A 23899-nucleotide genomic window follows, 5' to 3' on the forward strand; every position below is an offset into this window, starting at 1 on the left:
GTGAGACAGGCAAGTGGGACAGGTGCATGTCTCACTAAATTTCATATATGTTTCGAAAGCCATAACTTGAGCTATATATGTCCGTTTTAGGCGTATAATATACCGTTTCGAAGCTTACGACGAGACAAATCAAATCCAAAATCATGTACTCTATAAAATCCGTAGGTTTATGTGCGGCAGGCAGTGGGACAGGTGCCTGTCGCACATAATCGCAGCACCTATCCCACTTGCCTGTCTCACCAAATTTCATTTATGTTTCGAAAGCCATAACTTGAGCTATATATGCCCGTTTTAGGCGTATAATATATCGTTTCGAAGCTTACGACGAGACAAATCAAATTCAAAATCATGTACTCTATAAAATCCGTGGGTTTATGTGCGGCAGGCAGTGGGACAGGTGCCTGTCGCACATAAACGCAGCACCTATCCCACTTGCTTGTCTCACCAAATTCATTTATGTTTCGAAAGCCATAACTTGAGCTATATATGTCCGTTTTAGGCGTATAATATACCGTTTCGAAGCTTACGACGAGACAAATCAAATCCAAAATCATGTACTCTATAAAATCCGTGGGTTTATGTGCGGCAGGCAGTGGGACAGGTGCCTGTCGCACATAAATGCAGTGCGTTTATGTGAGACATGCACCTGTCCCACTTGCATGTCTCACTTGTTCTGAACTTCATTTTTTGCCCGATTTTTCTGTGTTTTCAATGGTTTTTTTTCATTTTTCAACTCAAACTAAGTACTTTAACAAATCACATTGTTTTATAAATGAAAAATAACAATATTTACAACAAAACCCACTTTAATTTCGAATTTAGTTGATAAAATTAATAGATGAAAGGTTTACATTGTATAAGAGCATAAACTAATTTTAAGAAGCTCTCACATTGATAATTATATATTTGATTATGCAATTGATTTATCGAGAATGATGAAGTTTGTTGAGAGTGATGAAGATTTGTTAAGTTGTTGAGGAAAATCCGTATTTACTTTTGCTGGAATTGAAAAAGTGGCATGCCTTTGTAAATTTGATGAAAGTAACGAGGGTAATGTAGTCCAAATATAGGGTATTTGGCTAATTATGATAGAAAAAACTTTGGGGGGTTAAAGTTAAAAAACGCAAAATTTTTATGGCCATTTTTGTAAATTTCCCTAATTATTTCCTGTGGATGGGAAGGATAAATGTCAGCAAAATGGGTCCAATAATGAAATTGCGGACCGTGATGTGTTCTTTCGTGCATAGGTATGGCTTGATATTTAATTTATAGGCTCAAGATATTTATATGTAACAATGTTCATCTGGTAAAAATCAATTCTCAACAAACATAATTATTAATTTATCGAGAAAGAAGACGATTACACACACACACACACACGTATTGGAACATTTTTATATATTAGTCCTGATATGGTTCAGAATCTTAAATTTTATTAAAGTCTGAAAAAACTATTAAAGTATGTAGCTTAATAGCTTTTACAGTCATTACATTATTTTACCACACGATTTAATAACTTTCCTAAACTTTAACAAAATCCAAGATCATGGATTGGAACATCTCTTTATATATAGAAAATTTTCAATCTAAAATTTTAAAGTACCGAAAAATCTGGAAAAATTTTAAACTGAATAGTTTTAAAATTTAATTTCACAATGCTATTAAACCTACGATTTTAAAGTTTTTCCAGACTTTCTCAAACTTTAAAATTATATATATGTGTGTGTACCTCTACTAATCAAGCAAAGACTTTTATTAGAAGAAATAAAACTACTCCTAAATTAATTAAACCCAAATGGCATATGGTAATTAACAACTAATTCTTCATCATCTAACGGCAGTTGATAATTCGATTGGCTTCAATATTTAATTAGCTTGATGATCTCAGTCAACCAAGTCATGCAATCTTTGGCAAGCTATTGAAGTCTCAACACCAAGTCTTGAGATTTTAGCCTACAAATTTGTATAACATATCAAAATAAGTAGTTAATTTAAACAAATTAAATATGATCGGTTTCTGATAATTAAACTAGAGGAAATGGCATATATATTTTTTAATTACCTGGGCACGAACCGTGTGAAAAATTTTATCACCAATAGTAGAAAAGCTAGCACTGACAACTTGAGCACCTTCTTCTTCGAGAATACTAATAACTTCATACAACATGAAGTTTCTTTGCACCCCACTTATCAAAACCACTTCAATACTATAACCCAAGTCTCTTAATTCAACCACCGGCAAATTTGAGCAAATATTATTCGTTTCATCCATAATGTTATTATTACTGTTTGGTTTTATTGACTTCATTGCTTGTTCCTTCATTCTCTTCAATTTATCTATTCTTTCTCTCAGCTGCTTTATGTGGCAGCAAGCTAGATCCAGCCGGTCTTCTTGCGATAGCATACTCTGCAACAAAATTAATTAAATATGTTAGTCTAGTGTCAGTGAAAATCCGCAATAATATTTACTGGACAGCAACCAAAAACATACGTACAATTAATGAACAGATTAATGAAAGGGCCCCAATAAATGGACTATTAATAGGAAAGGTCACTTTCTTAAATCTCATCCAGAATCCAAAGTAACAGAACGCAATTATCTTTTAAGGAGATAATTATCTCTAAGTATCATAACTTATAATCCATGAAACTGTAGGAACCACATAAATATTAATATTTCATCCGGTCATTATCAAGTGGCCAGCTGTTGTCTGTGCTTGTGAAATACAAATTAAAGGGTCTGGGGCTCGAACAATGGTCATATGAATGGAGAGGATGAAACGCTCACACTGCAGTTTTCCGCCGGGTTGGAGGAGGGGGTGGTTGGGGGGGCCTCTAATAGTTTACAAGAGAGAAGGGACTGTAAAAATGATACAAAAAAAGCAATTTTTAGTTTTTCAACCTATAGAAAGGGTTATATTTATGAAATGAGTAATGATTATATCCATATCATTTATAGGGAAAAGGAGGAAGGATTGATGATCAGTTACGTCACCCAGTAAGGTCTATGAGAACTAAATGAATAGAAATACCTTGGAGGCTCTGAAGTGGTGAGAAGGAACGAGAGAAAAAAGCTTGAAGCATAAAGATTTCATGTGATCTCTGCGATTCTTTTCGATATTTTTTCGTTCAGGTTTTGACGACTTATCGCTTCTTTTCTTCATTCTTTTCCACTCTTTGCTCACTTCTTCTCGCCAAAAAGAGAGATTGTAGAGAGAGTTGAATGAATCCAAAGAGTTATGTAGCCCATTATATAGACAATTACGGAAGGTAAATATCTTATGAAACCTCTCTGGTCTATATTGTCGGTAGAAAGGACGAGCTGTGGGGCCAAAAATCTGGGGATTAAAGTAATAAAGGTACTTTTTATTGATTGACTCCTGGTTGTCTGTTGAAATCAACTTGTAGTCCACAGTTTTTACAAATACATCACTTTAGTCCTCTCCAATAAATGCTATCACTTTTGAACTTGTAAAAAGCCAACGGTCTAAAGGCATTTTAGATAAAACAAATTGTTTGTCTCCTACACTTCCGTTATACATGTAAATCAAATCAAAATATTTTATAAGATTCTTATAGTTAATGTTATCTTCATAATAGTCATGATATGTTTATAAAGTTTGTATGCAAAATTTGTATCTCGGATGACCACTAAGTGTTAGATAGTAGTCGAGTGTCGACGTTTTATATTTTCATTAATGAGATAATTTCACAACATCAATGAGTTAATGACACGTTAAAGGTAGATAAATTAGAATACAAACTTTGTATACTATAAATTGGAAAACAAACTTTGTATACTAACTTTATACAAACTTTATGAGGGTATCATTACTCTTTTAATAAAATAAATTAAGAGAGTATATAATAAAATATATGTAATGACATAAAAAATTAAATTTGGCTTTATCCACCCCGATATTTTTTTCTTTCTAGAAATGTATATTAACACAAAGTTATAAATTAATAGAGTACAAAAACTCGAGAAGTATTCATAAATTATTATAAATCCATGAAGGTTATAGGTAACAACTTAAATTTTCATAAAGTATGGATGCTTATAAAAATTGAAAGCAGTAAGTTTAACTTTGAATAGGACAATTGTGGGTGAATAATAAGAGGTTAAGAGTTTAATTCTAAATAATTACATTTCATTAATTTGATTTGCTAGATCAGGATACAAGGTAATTGTATAAGAAAAATGAGTCGAATAATAGAATAATTAGTATTTTTTTATGGTCAAAAGTGGTCAAGGACCTGTGCAACCAAAAAAAAAAAAGAACTAGAGAAGACTTAAGTGAAACATTTATGAATCCTTTGATTTGTCAAATTTTTGTAAACAAAAGACAAGGAGCCAAATGATAGAAACTCAATAAAATAAAAATAAATCAACATTTCAATTGAATGAACTGTTTGAGCCACATAAGGTGCTTTTTGACCTCTAACTAGCCAAGCGTGGATAATTAGATAATTAGATAAAGATGATATTGTGTTTTCATATCATCACTTATCATATCGGCTTGGTTATAGTCAGGATATTATACATCTCACCTTGACTTTTCCTCCGCGTTCACCGGCCACTTTTTTGTGCCTGAACTTTTGTTGTTTTTTTGAGAGGACAAAAAAATTCACAATAATTACTTGCTTTAACATCAACACAGTCCACACGTCAGGAGAATTAATTAGTATGTTATTGACCATGTGGGCGGCTAAAATCTTAGGATAAATTTGACCATTCTACAAATTTCTCTCCAATTCTAATGATGGGGCACACGTTACATTGGTTTAAAATTTTCTCTTCATTGTTACAAGTCATGATAAGGGTTTGACTTGGAATCGGAAGATGTAATGTAAGTAAATATTTTTCCAAGAAGACGGATACATGTCAAGCCATTATTTCCTAAATCAGGCAAAGTAATCACTAAAATCAACGTGTCTTCACACTGTAAAACGGGGAGTAAGAGTAACCATAGCGGGGAGCATGCCAGAGAATTTGGAGGCTAGCTACGAGTGTGGAAATTGGCAGAACTGATCCAACCGAAGTTTCAAGGCTTTAACTATGACTGTATGTACAGGACTTGCTTGACCAGCAACAGCTCATATGCATGCTCATAGTCACAGCGAAGAATTTAGAGTGTGTAACAGTTGTTAATCAACAGAAGGCTGAGAAATAGAATATTTAAGGCTGTCAAAGAGCTTGCAGAATCAGTCTGACGACTTCATTCTTGACATTGAAATACTTCACATGCTGAATACTCAGACCGACAAGATTCCACATTAAATCAAGGATTTGTTTTTAATTGCTGTAAGCAGGTATACAATAACAAACGTGTTTGGTAAACACCTGCATACTTAACAGTTGGTCATTCAACCCAACAATTGCAAAGCGCTGCACAACACTTCAATCTCAATACACACACACGTGTGTGTGTATAAACAGCCTAAAATTTTACTGCCAGTAGGGTTATATAAATAGTGGGTATGCGGAATTGGTATGCCACATCTGACAACTAATTGTAAGATAACAGAAATCTATCATTTCATGGTCATTGTCCATTTTTGTCATCTGTGGCTTAGGTGCCGATAAATTAGGCAACTGCCCAGTTTTGGTTGTATCGAGAGCATGATAATTTGGATGCATCCAATCATACAAGTAAGAAGTAATAGCCTGATCATGGTGTCGATTTGATACGAAAGAACCAAAGAATTAATCAGCTGTGTATCTTAATTTTTAGTGCTCGTATTAGATTTAGCGCTGTGGAAATTAAGAATCTATCTCTGGCAAGGGCAAAAGCGATAGGCCAGGTTAACGAGGAAAGGGGGACTGGTTCAACCTCAGGAATGAGAGCAAGCAAGTCCAGCTTTGTTGTGCAAGTCACTGTCTTTATCCGATCTGATAAGATAGATCTGATGCACATATAGTAAAGAAAAGCTCTTCCGCAAGCCATTTGGGGAAATTCCCTAACTTTGAACGAAAGAATGGTAAGCTTCTTTCCTTGTTACTTGAAAGAATGCCTTGGCACACTCATACTAGAAGTCAAAGAAAGAACTTGGGTCTAAGCTCTCAACTTCAAGGAAGGGAACCGAAATAGCAGAAATGTCATCTACCTTTCCAATGGAATCTTTGACCGGCTAACGTGAGTTCTAGGAAAAGAGAGACTTTAAGCTAAAGAAATTTTTTTTTTAACCTAGACATTCTTCCAAGAGTTTAGGGCTAATAGGCCCGGTCTGATAGTTATTGGTTGAGAACACAAAACCCTTCCCGAATGAATTCAGAAAATCCATTCACTGCAATTGCAGCTCTAGTGTTTGATGGAACAAATTATCAAGTGTGACCTGTTAGAATGGAAGCTTATCTGGATGCTAATGATCTGAGGGAGGCTGTTGAACAAATATATGAAGTTCCACCCCTACCAGACAATTCAACTCTTGCACAAATCAGAAATCAAAAGGAGATGAAGCAAAGAAAATCAAAAGTGTTTGAGGGTGCATTTCTCGCGGATCAGCCATACCCTAAACGAGGAGCCGGTCTCCTTGTAAGTGAGCAGACAGGTGAAGTCTGGTAGCATATATCCAAGACCAGGAATTCTCCGCTCAATCACGAGGACGTCTTCTTCTAAACTATAGTTCGAGCAGGGTTCCTGCTAAGAGCCGAGAGTCTTTCCTGCTGGAGATCGGGGTCGGCAGACCCAGTCTATAATGGTTAACGAGACGTGCACTCCTATCCGAGAATCTAGGCACGAAACCCACTCAGCCGCAACTACGACATTTAAGCATCCACTTCCGTGAGCTGGGGGAGGTGATGGACGTGGATCGTGGGGGGCCGGATTCGTATGAAGGCTATAAAACGGTAATCAACGAAGGTTAAGGGGTTAGACACTTTTACACTAGAACTTAAGAAAAAAGAGTATTTACTAAAAAACGAGAGAAAAACTCATAGGTATTTCACTGCCTAAGAGATCATTAGAGAGCCACGAGATCAGTGGCCAAGTTTCCCAAAAAGTAAACATAAATTTCTGACTTGAGCGTCGAAGGGTTTACGCCGGGATCATTAGAGAGCCACGAGATCAGTGGCCGAGTTTCCCAAAAAGTAAACCTAAATTTCTGACTTGAGCGTCAGAGGGTTTACGCCGGGAGTCCTTACCAAAGTAGGAAACACATGAGCAAGTAGGGGCGAGGGCCGGTATCTCTCTGATTCACCACCCAGGGGGATTAATAAGGGGGAGCCATCATAATCTGAATTGTCTCTGACCAGTTCTTATGTGTGCAGGAGTCTGGTAAGTCATACGAGGCATAGCTCTGCTCAGTTAGAAGAGTTACGTGAAGTATCTAGGTTGGTCGTGAGTTCGGGATAGGGATGGCAATGGATCGGATCTGACCCAAGATCCATCTTATCCAAATCCAATCGGATTGGATTTGGATATAATGTGCAGATCTAAGACAGATTTGTCTAGATCTGTCTTAATATTTAGATCCAAATCCATATCCACCTATCTTTTAATTTTATTTTATTTTTAAAATTTTCTTAACAATTTTGTAATTATAAATGATAGTAAATTTCATTCATAGCATATTAGTAGTAGTATTTACCATGTATTTAATTAAATATCTTAAAACTTAAATATTAATTTTTAAATTTAAATAATAATAGAATAAAAATTTAAATGATAATAGAATAATTGTCAATTTATTTTATTATATTAACCAAATAAGTTTTAAGGAGTAAATTGATTTCTCCCATACACAAGCACGTATTGTCTCAAAATTGCTTTCCAAATTGTCCTTGAAAATACTAAAGAGGCATGTGAAAACAATTAAAGGAAGCCTTATATTTTTTATTTCAAAGTCGGCCTTGAAGTCAGTATAATGATTGATGATTCACGAATTCATGTTACGTATTTCCCTTTATTATTAAAAAAAAAGGAAGCCTTTATTCATGAATAGAATTCATGATACCATTCGTAAAGGGAAATAATATTTTTTATTATGAGGAAGCCTTATATTGTTATATGACACATAATATATATTTTTTTTTTACTTATTCACGAATTCGTGAATCCTGATACCATTCATACTAAGTGCCGCACTTTAGTTTGCCCTAATTTCTTTCAATTATTCATATTCTAGGTCAACTCAACGTCAGTCATGCTCCAATAAAAAAAAAAAAAGTACAACCTCTTTCTTTCTCTTCATTCTACTCTCGCTTCTTTACTCTATTTGAATATTTAGATAAGTCCTTTAATTGCCATGTAAGTATTTAAACTTGATTTTTTTCTATTATTTTCTCATAACATTATTCTCATAACGTCCACATAATTTAATTCTATAATATTGAATTAGGTATATGGTAATCATCAAATTACGTATTAGTTTTCCATGTGGGTTAGTTTTTATTTGAATATATCTTAAATTATGACAGTTGATTTCATTAATAAAGGATCCATGTGAATAAAGATTAAATGAGAAGCATTCAATTATTTATTTAATTTATGCTCCTAATTTTTTATATTATTTACAAATAATTGTATTTATTTACTTGTCTAATATTGATGTGTAATATTAATTTTTTTTAGTGACATAGACGCTTAATGTTTTTGTTTATTTCTTCAATTAGGTGAAATATGGATTTCTGTCCTAATTTACTGCAGTCAGAAAATGATGATAATGATGGGTATGATGTTGTTGAAGTAATTGAACCATCAAATGGGATGGAGTTGAATTCAACCTCACCAATTCCTAGCGATGAAACTACTGATGTTAGTAAAAAATTGAAGTCTGTTGTGTGGAATCATTTTACGAGGCAAAAGATTAATGGACAATTGAAAGCAATTTGTAACAAATGCAATGGAAAGTTAGTTGTAGGAAGTGGAACGAACCATTTACATAAGCACTTGCTTAGATGCCCACGATGTAAGCAGCCAACAATCAAGAATGCTACGTTGAATGCTACTATAAATAAAGGGAAAGTCCAAGTTGGGGCATTTTCTTTTGATCATGACACTTCAAGAAGAGAGCTTGCAAATATGATTATCAAGCATGAATACCCTCTTAGTATGGTTGAACATTCTGGATTCAGGAAGTTTGTTGGTTCTTTACAACCCATGTTTAAGGTCATTTCTCGAAATACACTAAAGAAAGATATCTTTAAGCAATATGAATATGAATAGTCTAAAATAATGAAGTTGTTGGCGAGCAATCAAAGTAGAATTTCTATTACTACTGATTTATGGACTTCTAATCAGAATATGGGTTACATGGTTGTCACCACACATTTTATAGATAATTCCTGGAGGTTGCAAAGTCGTCTTAATTATAAGGTACTTTCTATAGCATTATTTATTTATATCTTTGTCATGTCCTTTTCATTATGATTAATAAATACTCAATTCATATAATAATATTTTTGTTCTACTGTTTGTCATTTTTATTTAGGTTTATACATGTGATGTGTCCACACATTGCTGAGGTACTTTCTGATAATTTAATGGAGTGCTTATTAGATTGGAATATTGATGGAAAACTGTGTTCTTTAACAGTTGATAATGCCACTACTAACGATGCTATGGTTGACATCCTCTTAGACAAACTTTCTAATTCATTGTTATTAAATGGGAGGTTGTTTCATATGCGTTGTTGTTCACACATCTTGAACTTGATAGTGAAGGATGGGCTAGATGTCATTAGTGAAAGTATTGAGAGAATTCGTAGTAGTGTTTCTTATTGGAAAATGACACCCAAAAGGCATGACAAATTTCTGAAGGGTGTTCGTGATTTAAAAATTTCAAGCACCAAGCAATTGATTCTTGATTGCAAAACGAGGTGGAACTCTACCTATTATATACTTGACACTGCTTTAGTTTATAAAGACGTGTTCTCTCGCTTAAAACCACGAGAACCACAATATAAATCATTGCCTAGTGAAGAAGATTGGGAGTTTGCAAAAGAAATTTGTTGTAGGCTTAAATTATTTGATGAAGTTTCAAAATTGTTTTCTGGCACGAAATATCCTACAATGAATTTGTACTTTTATTATACTTGTGAGATTAGAATATCTATTTCTGAGTGGCTAGGTTCTAATAATGATAAAATAAAGATAATGGAAAAGAAAATGTTAGAAAAATATGACAAATATTGGAGTGTGGTTAATGAGTTAATGGCAGTGGCAACTGTTTTGAATCCTAGATATAAGATGAAACTAGTATAATACTATTTTCCTATGCTTTATGGAGTTGATTGTGAATATAGAATTGGGAGTGTCCGTAATTATTGTTAAAGTCAAAATCATATGGACATGTTTATCAATCTAATGAGCCTTTGATTACTCAATCCCCAATGGAGGCATTTCATTTAGGAAGGGAACAACGTCGGACTAGTTTTGAGACATTTATTAGTCAAAGTACTAGTATTGACCATGTGAAGTCTGAGCTAGACTATCATTTGAAGGAATATGTCCTGCCTCGAATTGATACATTTGACATATTGGGTTGGTGGAAGGTGAATGGATCTAAATATCCTACTTTGTGCAATGTTGCTAGAGATATTTTGGCTATTCTTGTATCCACAGTTGCATCTGAATCTGCATTTAGTACCAATGGTGGATTTGTGACACCACATCGTAGTAGACTCCGTCCAAATACATTAGAGACTTTAATGTGTTGTCAAGATTGGTTGTTGGCTGAAGATGCTGGTTCGAATTTTTATAATTGAATTATTTATTTCATATTAACTATTTTTTGTCTAACTAATTTAATTTTGTGCTCAAAATCAGATGCATGTTCTTCAACACATACCAGATTGATATATTCAGAAGATGTGGACATGGATGAGGTACAATTAACTATATCATTCATGTATTTAGTTAAATATAGTCATAATAAAAATAATAAAGTATTAAATATAAATCATATTTAACTTATATGACATTATCTAATGTTGTAGGAATGATGGTGGTTGTGTTGTGATATCCAAATAATGGAGACAATAGAATATTATATTGATCTTACTCTTGCATTTTTTTATTACCTTTCTTATTTGCTAGTTTTGATGTAAAAGCATAAACTACAATATTTATTAGACTTTTTAGACAAATAATATAATTTAATCATTATCAATACATTTTAGTCTTTAATTTTCATTCCAAAAAATTATTGCTCTTTTATTGTAAAGTTTTAGAATTCATGATGGAATTAGAGCAAATTTGGATTTTAATTTTTTTTCTAGTTTTGGAGCAAATTTAGATATCTATTTATTTTTTTGGATCCGGATATGGAGCGAAAAACATGGGTCTTTGATGGATCTGGAGCAGATACGGATCTCAATTTTTATTATAGATATGGATTTGGAGCAAAGTAGATCCAATCCATATCTGCCCCATTGCCATCCCTAGTTCGGGAGTTGAGGAGAGATCCTAATCGCAGACGAGCAGACACTATAATCTTGCATCAACAAAAAGCAAAAGCAACCTTGTTTGCTGCAGTCTCATCCACTATTTTTTCCAGATAATGACGCTGAAAACAGCCAAGGAAATTTGGGATTTTTTGAAGCAAGAATACAAAGGAAATGAAAGGGTCAAAGGGATGCAAGTGTCAAATTTGATCCCATAATTTGAGATGTAAAAGATGAAAAAATCATAAACAATTCAGGAATATTCGTACAGACTTTTTGAGATTGTCAACAAGGTAAGACTCCTTGGCACTGATTTTTCTAATTTTAGTGTTGTTCAAAAAATCCTAGTCACAGTTCCTGAAAAGTTTGAGGCTACAATTTCATCTTTGGAAAACTCAAAAGATCTGTCAAGTATTACCTTGGCAGAATTGTTAAATGCATTGCAAGTATTAGAACAAAGGAGGCTTATGAGACAAGAAGGATATATGGAGGGTGCTTTTCAAGCCAAATCACAAAACAACAAATGTGGCAAAAATAAGAAAAAAAACTAAATAAAGACAATAAGCTTGGAGGTTCTGCAAGTAGTAACAAAAATAGCCAAAGCAGCAACACTTAAGTCTTTCCACCTTGCACTTACTGCAAAAAAGCCAATCATCCACAGAATAAGTGTTGGTGGAGGACAGATGCAAAATGTCACAAGTGTGGTCAGTTAGGGCACATGGAAAGGAAATGCAAGACTCAACAACAACAAAGAGAAGCTAAGGTTGTTGAGGATCAACCTCAAGAGGAACAGCTATTTGCGGTATCATGCTTTGCCACCAACAGCTCCACAGAGAGTTGGCTTATAGATAGTGGTTGTACAAACCACATGACTTATGATCGAGAGCTCTTCAGAGAGCTTGACAAGACCGCTATTTCCAAAGTCAGAATTGGAAATAGGGCACACATTACAGTAAAAGGTAAATGAACGGTAGCAATTAAAGGCCATACAAATCTGAAATTGATTTATGATGTTTTATATGTTCTTGAAATTAATCAAAATCTTTTGAGTGTTACTCAATTGTTAGAAAAAGGCTATAAGGTGTTGTTGAAGACAAGAACTGTATAATCAAATATGCAAAAGATAGAGAGGTATTCAAAGTTCAAATGAAAGGCAAAAGCTTTGCCATAGATTTAATGAAAGAAGAACAGGCTGCTTGTTAGGTCCCAGTCAGAGACAACCAATGATCACGCGTAACACAATTGATATTTTTCTGCTTATGGCGAGAAAGGACCAAATAATTGTTGTTTAGAATTCTGAATGCCTTTATTCATATTCTGGAGCTTATTTATAATCACAAGAACTTGATTTTCAACCTACAATTACGGCTGAAATCAATAAAACAAATATTAAAATAACGACTTAGTTAATATTTCGTAAAAGATAATCAAAAGCAACTTGATAAGGTATCCTAAAAGCAACTTGATAAGGTCATCCCAAAATCACAGCTCCAGTACTCATCTTTACAATTTCCACACGTGAAACTGCACATGCATGTGTCATGCATGGCTTGCATGGGAGTCAACTTATGCTCTTACGTAATATATTTATGGTTTTGGCTTTGGCATTCTTCCAGATCTTCGTGGCTCATGCACTTGCTTTCTATCATTGCCTCCGCCACGAAGAATACCCTTGTCCTCAAGGGTCTGATGAGGGAATTGCTGGTGCAGCATTGTGGCATCCTCCCATGTTGCGTCTTCAGTCGGTATTTTTTTCCAACGGACTAGATTTTGCTCGATCACTTTACCTCCTCTCTTCACCCAACGTGTGTTAAGGATAGCTTCAGGCTCCATGATCATCGAGCCTTCATAATCCATAGGTGGTAAATCGACGCCGTTGCTAAGGAAATCACCCACGGCTTTCTTAAGCAAAGAGACGTGAAACACCGGGTGAATTTGAGCATTCTCTAGTAATTGTAGTTTGTAGGCAACGGCTCCAACTTTGCAAAGAACTAAATACGGCCCAAGGTACCTGCAAGCTAATTTCTGATGTGCCCTTCTGAACACTGAAGTCTGCCGATAGGGCTACAACTTTAATAACACCATATCTCCCTGTTTGAACTCAACGTCGCGGCGACCCTTGTCAGTTGTTTGCTTCATCCTGTTAGCTGTTGTGGCTAAGTTTTTCTTTAATTGTAAGAGTAGTTCATCACGCGAATGTAAGGCTTGATCAACCTCATGCACCGGCGAGGAACCAAGTTGATACATGGGCACGGTTGGAGGTGGTCTTCCATACAAAGCTTGGAATGGAGTCATTCCGGTGGAGACGTGGAATGTGGTGTTGTACCAAAATTCTGCCCACGGCAAAAAAGAATGCCACTTTCCCGGCCACTGGTGAACAAAACATCTCAAGTACTGTTCCAAGCATCGATTAATTACCTCCGTTTGGCCGTCGGTTTGCGGGTGGTACGCTGAGCTCATTTTGAGTTTGGTGCCTGATAAATTAAAGAACTCTTGCCAAAATTTGCTGATGAATATGGGGTCACGATCACTGATGATTGACTTGGGCATGCCGTGCAGCTTCACTACTCCTTCACTTTCTTCTCGAACTGGCCGCGGTGAACCAATGGTTTCGTTGGTGCCGTGGCTAGTGGTGCCTTTGGATGCATTGAAAGTTTCTGCTAATTTGCTGATGGTGTCTTCTAATCGCTGAAGCTTGTCATTGATCCCAATCTCCATGCGTTCCATTCGGCTCTCCATGCTTTTCAGGTCAGCTTCAATTCGCTCAATACGTTCTTTGTTGGTCATCATTGTTAACCCGCACTGATACTAATGTTAGGTCCCAGTCAGAGACAGCCAATGATCACGCGTAACACAATTGATATTTTTCTGCTTATGGCGAGAAAGGACCAAATAATTGTTGTTTAGAATTCTCAATGCCTTTATTCAAATTCTAGAGCTTATTTATAATCACAAGAACTTGATTTTCAACCTACAATTACGACTGAAATCAATAAAACAAATATTAAAATAACGATTTAGCTAATATTTCGTAAAAGATAATCAAAAGCAACTTGATAAGGTTATCCTAAAAGCAACTTGATAAGGTCATCCCAAAATCACGGCTCCAGTACTCATCTTTACAATTTCCACACGTGAAACTGCACATGCATGTGTCATGCATGGCTTGCATGGGAGTCAACTTATGCTCTCACGTAATATACTTATGGTTTGGCTTTGGCATTCTTCTAGATCTTCGTGGCTCATGCACTTGCTTTCTATCACTACTGTACACAGAGAAGATAGCAATGTCGTGCTTTGGCACACAAGATTAAGCCATTTCCATCATATTACTCTACTCTACATGAAGAAGAACAATCTAGTCAAAGGCTTGCCTGAATTAGAAGAAGAGTTTCCTAAATATGCTACCTGTCAGTATGGAAAGAAAACCAGGATTCTGTTTCAACAAAATAAGGCCTTGAGGGCTATACAGAGGGTGCAATTAATACACATAGATGTAGAAGGGCCAATGAAAACACCATCTTTGAATAACAGTGAGTATTATATTGTTTTTATTGATGATTACTCAAGAATATGCTGGATTTATTTTATGAAGCTTAAATATGAGGTTACTGATATCTTTGTGAACTTTAAAGCTTGGGTTGAAACTCAAAGCAGATGCAAGAAAATTTAACAAGTTTTCTGAATATACAGGCATTGAACATCAGTTGACAGCACCTTACACTCCTCAGCAAAATGGTGTTGTGGAGGGGAAAAAACTGGACAATAATGGAGATGGCAAGATGCTTATTTCATGACAAAGGGCTGCCAAAGAAATTTTGGGCCGAGGTCGTAAAAATTGCAATTTTTTTTTATTGAACAGATTACCAACAAAAGCTTTATAGAAAAAGACTCCATTTAAAGCATGGTATGGCTAAAAACCAAAGCTGCTTAATTTGAAGATATTTGGTTGTCTATGTTTCTCTTACATCCCTCAAGTTAAGAGAGACAAATTGGACAAAAAAGCAGAACTTGGGATTTTTGTAGGTTATAGCTCAACTTCAAAAGCCTATAGGATCTACTTATCGCAAAACAACAAAGTAATAGTCACCATGGATGTTCAATTCTTTGAGTTAGATAACTGGGTTTGGGAGAATGACAAGAAGCTTAAGGTCGAAGATGAGAATGATGATACGGATGATGAAAATGTTAAAGGAACCATATCACTTTATGACATCTATCAGATGTGTAATATTGTTGTAATGGAGCCTGCAGGGTATGAAGAAGCTGCAAATGATCAGAAGTGGATAACTACAATGAAAGACGAGCTAAAGATGATTGAAAAGCTATAGGAGTCAAGTGGGTTTACAGGACCAAACTCAATCTTGATGATTCTATAAACAAGTACAAGGCAAGACTTGTTATCAAGGGATATGCCCAGGTGTTTGGGGTAGATTTTTTTGAAACTTTTGCCCTTGCTGCCAGATTGGATACCATAAGGATATTGCTAACTCTTGCTGCACAACACGGTTGGGTTATACACCAAATGGATGTCAAATCAGTTTTTTTTAATGGATACTTGGAGGAAAAAAATTTTGTAGAGCAACGTGAAGCGTTTGTTTTTCCAGGACAAGAGGAGAAGGTATATCGACTGAAGAAAGCCCTGTACGATTTAAAACATGCACCAAGGTCCTGGTATAACAGAATTGACACACACTTAGCAAACTTAGGCTTCGAAAAAAGCCTAAGTGAATCTACTTTATATATCAAGAAGGCTGATAATGAAATACTTGTGGTATCTATGTATGTTGATGATCTACTCGTTACAGGAAGTAGCAAGGAGTTGATTGATAGGTTTAAAAGAAGAAATAAAAAATGTCTTTGAAATGACAGACCTTGGGAGGATGACATTGTTCCCTGGTATGCAGGCACATCAAAAGCAAAATCAAATATTTCTATGCCAGCAAAAAATACAAAGGAAGTTTTCAAGAAATTTAACATGGAAGAATGCAAGCCAACTGCAACTCCAATGAATCAAAAGGAGAAGTTTTGCAAAGAAGATGGAGCTGAAAAGGTGGATGAAAGGTTGTATAGGAGCCAATAGGCTGCTTAATGTATTTAACTGCAACCAGACTAGATATCATGCATGCAGTGAGTTTGCTATCAAGGTATATGCACTATGCTAGTGAAATTCATTTTCAGGCAGTAAAAAAAATTCTTAGATATGTTAAGGACACAATTGATTATGGAATAAGGTTTAGTTGAGTTAAAAATTCCAGTTTTCATGGATATTCTGGTAGTGATTAGGTTGGATGTGTTGATGATATGAGAAGCACCTCAGGTTACTGTTTTAGCTTTGGTTCTGGAACTTTTTCAAGGTGTTCTAAGAAGCAAGAAGTTATTGCTCAATCCATAGCAGAAGCAGAATATGTAGCTGTTGTTGCTGCAGTGAATCAAACCCTTTGGATCAGGAAACCCATGACAGATTTGCATATGGAACAACAAGAAGGCACACAAATATTTGTAGACAACCAAGCTGCAATAATCCAGTGTTCCATGGCAAAACAAAACACTTTAAGATAAACCTTTATTTTCTAAGAGAGGTACAAAGAGAAGGAGAAGTGCAGCTGATCTATTGCAAAACAGAAAATCAAAGTATTGACATCTTAACAAAAGCACTTCCAAAGATTAGATATGAATTCTTGAGGTAAAAGCTTGGTGTTTGCAGCTTCAGAGTCAAGGAGGAGAATATTGACTGAAATGACTCATGAAGTTAAATCAGTTTTATTTTTTGTTATTTTTTAGGATTATGACTACTTCTTCATGCTATTTTCTTGCACTTAGTTGTTAGACTCAACATGTAGCAGATTTTTCTGCAATTTAGTTTTCATTATACTGTATAAATAGATGATTTTATTGCTCAATAAAATATAACTTTGCAGTCTCTAAATCAGCCTTCTCTCATTATCTTTATATCCAACAATTAGTGAAGGTTTCAGTATCTGAAGCGAGCACAACGCGCCTAACGAAATCAAGGCATGTGCAAAACCAAACCAACAATCATAATAATATTTTCAAGATTCCATTTTTAGACCAAACTGCTAATGGGCAGTATTGAACCACAAACAGTACGCATTAACAACCATCATCAAACCCATTTCAGTGCCACCTAAGCAAATCGACATGCAACCCAAACACCAACAAATTCCGAACAGGCTCTTGAGTCTTGGCACTTCAACCGGAGTGAATATCAACTGCGGTTAAAAAAGACTTAAACCAAGGACACTTGTCACTATGTTCATTTGGAATCTCTTCTTTAAGCTGAAAAGACACTTTTACCCAGGCAGCTTTCACTGCTCTTTCTAACATGGTCAATATGTTAATGTGATTTGAGTTTTATCAGCAATGTACTTAACTAGGGTGGTGATCAGAAAAATTCTCACTTAACAAAGTGGTCATTATCATTGATGATACATATAACCTTTTGAACATAATGATACATATAATTGAAATTGAATTAAAACAGTATCTTTACCAGTTTCTAAATATCTACCAAATTTGGCTGACTTGAATTTCTTCAAACCGCATCTATTTTTAATGTTTAGGCAATGTTGCTGCTGCCTTCACTGCCAATGTAATCTTTGAGAATCGCTCTCAAGTAAACTAGCTGCTCAAAACTCCCTTGAAGTTCCTCCCACTACAAGCGAAAAAAGTGAAAAAAAAAAAAATTGATCATTTATTATATCAAACAGGTACCAAATCTCAATTAGGAAGATCTTTCAAAAAATGCAAATATGTAGATGGAATCAGGATTGTGATAATGAAACTCGCCTCTTGATGAGACAATGACACCACATTCCAGCCAGCAGCGGCAATGTAGCGGCGTTTCAGCATGGTATGTCCTAATGGTACCCCTGCAAAGAGAAAGAAGAAGATCAATTGAATGCTAAATTGGTGTGAAATTGGTAAAATAAATTGATCGAACACCAGATGCACACCAGTATTCCTTGAGAAATGAGTTGGTCCATCAATCTCGAATGCAACCTTCTTATCGAACAGAACAGCATCTACAGTATACGCATCCACGGCATATTCCCTAATCCAATCGAGGCCAGTGCTAACAAGAAGACGAGCTACCTCCTTCTGGAATGATGAAGTCACTTTCTGATTAAACCTCTTTGTTTTCCCAGCACTGGCAATTTTCTCTTCAAGAACGCTACTGAGAGCCAGCTGAAGATGTGGGTGCTCTAGTTTCAAGCACTGGTTCACAAGATGAACTTGAGAAGCGAACATGATATCCTCCCTGTACTGCTCTGAAATCCTTTGCTCTTCAAAACGGCTAATAGTTTTCCATATGTGGGAAAAGAAAATCCGGTCCATTTGTCCAAGTACAGCATATGACCAGGCTATGTTTCCGAGTTGATCCCTGTTAAAGCTCAGCACAGGGGAGCTTAAACTTCCTTCAGAGTCAGCATCTCCACTGCTTTTCACACCCCCATTTTCATTACAGTTTGACAACGCTTTGTTTAAACAGCATGAGAATTGAGTGGCATCCTTGAAAGCATTATCCAAAGATTCAAGTAAAGGGTCAGCAGGCTCATATAAAGAAGCAAAAGCCCATAGCACTTGAGCAAGCTCCTGCTCTTGAAAAGTGTGAACTATATCTGATGCTCTTTTTGCTAATTCTGAAAAGAGATCAGGAGCAGAGTGCTGCATTGAAGCAAAGGCACCAGCAACATTAGCAACATTCTGAGAATTGAACTCCCCAACCTTAGTCAAGGCTACCTCAGCAACTCTATCCATTTCAGACAAATAAAGCAGTTCCCCTCCAATCTTGGACAGTGCCCATGCAATATTTGAGATACCTTGAGCCGAACACTCAGGTAATGCTGTCATTGCAATTGCCACAAGCATTGACATCTCTCTCTGGCGGGTAAATGCCAATCTATGAGTAGTCATCATCGAGACTTTCTCCATGTTCTTGGCAATTCGATGCAGCGCTGTGGCAATGTTCAAAGGGGATAGCGGCGAAGGGCTCAAACCTTTCCCAACCGCCGTAATCATCTCAGAAATTACCTCCAACACCTCTGGGGCAGTCTGTGCATCAACAATATCTTTGTTCAAGTTAATTTCCTTCCTACGATTAGATGGCCCTGAAAATTGGGATAGCCTATGTACAAACTCTTCCATCGTCTTCTCCCTCTTTTCTTCAAACATCCCACTTGCCATCATACTCACTTTCCTTCTAAGATCATTCATATCATACCCATTGCCACTACCCATTATATCATCCTCCGAATCAAAATCCAAATCATCATCAGTCACCTTGTTTTTCTTTTTAATCTTCTCTAACTTTTTCTTACCCTTTTTCTTTTTCTTCTTTACTTTAATCAAATCTTCCATTGAACTAGCCAACCCCCTTGCCTCAATAGACTTAAGCGCAACTTTTCTAGCCCTCACACACCAATCCATCCCTTCATTATCATCCACCACCTTAGATTTCTCTTGTTTCTTTCTCTTCTTGGGAGCTTGATAACCAAAAGGGTCAAGCTCCCCGAGAAACTCCGATTCCCAATCTACACTGTCCTCACTTTCCTTCTCTTTACTATCATCAACTTCATCATCCTCAGTAACTCTTCTAATTCTAATATTACTCTCTTTCTTCAAATTCAAACAATTATTTCTTCGTAGACCCAACTCGAGTTTTCGGGTAAAAAACCCATTTCTTAGTTTTATCAACGGAAGATTATGAACGGTTGTTGGATTGAAAATGAAGGGTTTTATTATACAAGTATGATGAGTGAATGTATTTAACAAGCCCTCCATATTTTTCTTTATCTCATTTACATACTGAATAAAAGAAAAAGATCAGCTTTAATCAACGAAAAACAATAAAAACAGAACACGGAGTTCGTTTATTTATCAGGCTACAGATTTTAAAACTGAAAATGAAGAGAATTGCGACAGATTTTGAGAAAGAGAACGTACGTACCAATGAAGGAACTTCGCTGACTCTTACAGAGATAATGAAAAATAATGAAAAGTGAACTCGTCTCAGAGGTTTTACACGAGGTTTTTGCTTAATGGCTTGTAAGAATGGAAGGAAGCTCAGACGGATAAGAGACTTCTCATGAAGCGACGTCGTTGGGAAAAATAAAATGTTCACATTATTTTTTTATCAAAATCTCTTTTGATCTTTTAACATTTAATGGAATAAACTTTTATTACAAAACCCTTAAAAATTCCCTTTGATATTTTTAAATAAAGCCATTTCCATGTATTTAATCAAATATTTTTAAAAAAAAAAAGTTGCTTTCGGTAATCCATTCTTATTTCAAGTTAATACTTAAAGATTAAGATCGGTCTGAAATTATTTTGAGAGCTTTAAAAATGATTTTAAAAAAAAGAATTAGAGTTCACCTTTATAGATTTTTATAAAATGAATAATTTATGAAAAGAGTTTGTGACTCCAGCATAGTAAATAAATGATGGATTTCGGTTATCTAATTAATCAAAAATTCCATTTTATTTTGAGTTACTGATTTAAAAAAATAAATAAATACGGCATAAACAGTACGTTGATATTGTGATTAGTATTTTGGTACCTTCAACTCCTAGAAAAAACAAAGAATACGCAAGGAAAAGTGAAAGTGAAAAGAGAATCTTTAGATTTGTAGGAGGTATTCTTCTGCAAAGCCTGCAGCTTGTAAAGAATAATTTATGATTCTAAATTTTTGTCACATACAGAAACTAGATTTTGCTTTCAATTACATTACAGGGCCACCTTGCATAAATATTGAAGGAATGTACATTAATAAACTAAACTTGGATTGGATTTTTGGTGTTCCCTCAAGAATAGCGAATTTTCATTTCCTTCCTGGAGATACATAAGTGTTCTATTTATCTTAATTCATAAAACAATCATGGAAGAAGAATCCGATTTTGCCAACGATTGATTTCATTTTCATATGATGCTGCCATCTGCAATTTCAGCCCCATGAATAATCACCACAATTCCTTCACTGATAATGTAGCCATTAGCTTCTCTATCTCCTTCTTGGACACCATCTTTGTTAATGATCTGCATAACAGTAATGATCAAATTTGGTTTCAGCATTGAAAATAAAATGTGCAAACTGCAGATATAACAAGATTCTGCAAAAGCTGAAGTTGACAGCAAAGATGTACTAGAGGTTTTGCTACTGCGAATTGATGAAGATTGATGGATTTTCCATAATACCAAAACATTTTTGCCAATCCTGGCATTCTTATCTATAACGGCTTTCTTTATTTGAGTATCTTCACCAATTCCTACTGGAATGGCCTTGTGATTGATACACTTGCCACTGCTTTGAATATCCTCTCCCTGCTGATTGAAACATGCTTGTGTTAGAAGTAAAGTAATGAAAAAGAAGCAGCAAATGTTGTTTTTTAAGAACCCTGGATCCCCCCTGGTTGCAAAGCATTCAGAAAAGGCTAAATCCAGCTTTGACCAAACAAAACATTCATTTGGAATGACATTAGGAAGCTTCATTTACGTGTGCTCTTTTTGAGAGCTCACTAAAGCATTTAATGAGACAGAGAATTGAAGGGTATACGAAGTCTAAATATCTCTTACTTGATAGAAATCAGCGCCCATGATCACGGAATCTTCTATTACTGCCCCATCTCCAATTCTTGTCCTCATACCAATAACTGTACCTTTGATCTTGCACCTCTATTGTTAGAAAGGTCAAAAATGTATTTCCAGACAACAAAGTAAAACGACATTTCAGAAAGAATATGCAAAATGCTTTTACTTACATTGATAATGCAACCATCTCCAACGACACTGTCTCTTATTACAGCTTCTCTGATCATAGTTGGAGGCAGACACCGAGGCATGGTGTAGACTGGACAATCTCTATCGTAGAAGCTGCCATGGAAGGAAAGTTTGAGTTAGTTGGCGAGGAGCCATTACATATAGTTTGTAAAATTCACAAACACAATTTACTTGCATTATCCTTTCAGCCCTTTCCGGTAATTTAGCCACTGACTTATATCTCATATTTGATCTCTTAATGCATTCCATGTTTGCATGGTAAAATGCTTCTATGCTCCTCATGTCCTCCCAGTATCCATCGAACAGATAAGCTTCAACCTGTCATAACAAAAGTAGAAGGCATGGATGTAGCATATATAGAAGTAAAAGTGCATTTGCAAAGCTTATGCATAATCTACTTAGTCTGACCTTCATGCCAATGGATATTGCAGCTGGTATTACTTCACTTCCCAAATCGGTTGCCTCAGGCAAATATTCTTTTAAAAGCCTTGACATTGTATCTCTATTAATGAGATAAATCCCCATACTTGGAAAATTACCAGAAGCAACACTGTCGGATTTTCTTGAGCTTTTTCCCTGAATTTTGGGATAAACGCTTCTCAAATAAGCACCTTCCAAAGTCAGAATCAAGTTTTATAAAATGGAGATTGAGGAAGACACTTACTGAGATGGAAGTTATTGTTTCCCTCTCTGATTTCATGCTAAATTCTATTACCTGATTCGCTGGATTTACTCTCAACAAACCAAAACCAGGGTGTTTATCTCTTATTGCATTTAAAGCTACAATAGTTATATCAGCTTTGTTATTCCGATGAGCTTCTATTAGCCTCTGATAATCCATTTTGTACAAATGATGGCCTGGAAGGATAAGAAACTCAGTCACAGGATACTCTTCTAGCACCCACAAGCATCTTCTTATAGCATCAGCATTTCCCTAACAATCAGAACCACAAAACAAAGAATGTTGTCAAAATGCTGATGCCCAACATCTATTTCAGGAAAAACTAGAGGCTCTGAGGCAGAAATAGAAGTAGACATCAACAAACCTGAAACCAGTCCTGGTCTTCAAGGCTCTGATATGCAGCAATCACTTCGACAAACCCATCTTTCCCACGAAGTATACCAGAGAAGGCTCTTGAGAGATGGAGATTGAGGGAAGTTGAGTTGAACTGTGTGAGAGCATATATCTTGTTAATGTTGCTATTAATGCAGTTGCTTACGACTGCATCAACAAGTCTGTAGTTGGCTGCCAAAGGAATAGCGCCTTCTGATCTTCTCTTTGTCAATGGGTAGAGTCTTGACTCCGATCCATCTCCAAATACTACTGCTGCAACACTCTGCAACAAACAAATCTTCAAACATCAAAGATGGATTTATGTATAATATTTGCTAGAAAGCTTGTGAGTAAAGAAAAATGAACCTGGTCTACTGGAGGGAAAAGTGGAACGGGATAGTAAGGCTCCTGTGAATTGCATAAGTACAAGCTAGCAGGAAAGGAAGAAGGAAGCTTTGACAAGTGTTTCTGTTGATTGCGTGCCAATCCTAAAATGGGAAGCTTTGCTTGATGTTTAACAATGATGGGACAAGAAAGCTGCAATGTCACCATGGGAAGAGAGTGCAAGAAAGAGTACAGTATGCAACTTTCTTATAGGTTATGATCTGTTAATGTATTTTTGCTTCATTTGTTCCTTCTTGTGCATTTGAGATTTAATA

At 35.7% G+C, this 23899-nt stretch overlaps 3 protein-coding genes across 4 annotated transcripts; all 3 read right to left on the bottom strand.

Moving 5' to 3' along the window:
• Positions 1–1686: 1686 nt before the first annotated feature.
• Positions 1687–3280, bottom strand: LOC18048774 (transcription factor bHLH162). 2 transcript variants are annotated; one of them, XM_024189054.1, is made up of 4 exons: positions 3033–3280; positions 2789–2860; positions 2063–2407; positions 1687–1953 (listed from the first exon to the last, which is right to left on the bottom strand). In XM_024189054.1, the coding sequence occupies exons 1-4, from the start codon at positions 3162–3164 to the stop codon at positions 1885–1887; spliced, it is 618 nt and encodes a 205-aa protein (XP_024044822.1). In that variant the 5' UTR covers positions 3165–3280; the 3' UTR covers positions 1687–1884. The 2 variants fall into 2 exon arrangements, with proteins under 2 accessions (XP_024044822.1, XP_006442006.1); XM_006441943.2 differs by lacking the exon at positions 2789–2860 and having other exon boundaries at positions 1694–1953; positions 3033–3270.
• A 14508-nt stretch (positions 3281–17788) lies between these two features.
• On the bottom strand, positions 17789–20502 carry LOC18048776 (RAP domain-containing protein, chloroplastic). Its single transcript, XM_006441945.2, has 3 exons — positions 18363–20502; positions 18196–18278; positions 17789–18061 (listed from the first exon to the last, which is right to left on the bottom strand). Exons 1-3 carry the CDS (start codon positions 20188–20190, stop codon positions 17966–17968), a joined length of 2007 nt encoding a protein of 668 aa, XP_006442008.1. The 5' UTR covers positions 20191–20502; the 3' UTR covers positions 17789–17965.
• An 826-nt stretch (positions 20503–21328) lies between these two features.
• Positions 21329–23792, bottom strand: LOC18048777 (inactive glucose-1-phosphate adenylyltransferase small subunit 2, chloroplastic). The gene is made up of 9 exons (XM_024189438.1): positions 23607–23792; positions 23233–23523; positions 22851–23120; positions 22595–22762; positions 22401–22504; positions 22168–22279; positions 21983–22081; positions 21605–21733; positions 21329–21445 (listed from the first exon to the last, which is right to left on the bottom strand). The coding sequence occupies exons 1-9, from the start codon at positions 23790–23792 to the stop codon at positions 21329–21331; spliced, it is 1476 nt and encodes a 491-aa protein (XP_024045206.1).
• Between the last annotated feature and the right edge of the window lie 107 nt (positions 23793–23899).

The sequence above is a fragment of the Citrus clementina genome, unplaced genomic scaffold, assembly GCF_000493195.1.
Source record: "Citrus clementina cultivar Clemenules unplaced genomic scaffold, Citrus_clementina_v1.0 scaffold_3, whole genome shotgun sequence".
Taxonomy (NCBI): Eukaryota; Viridiplantae; Streptophyta; class Magnoliopsida; order Sapindales; family Rutaceae; genus Citrus; species Citrus x clementina.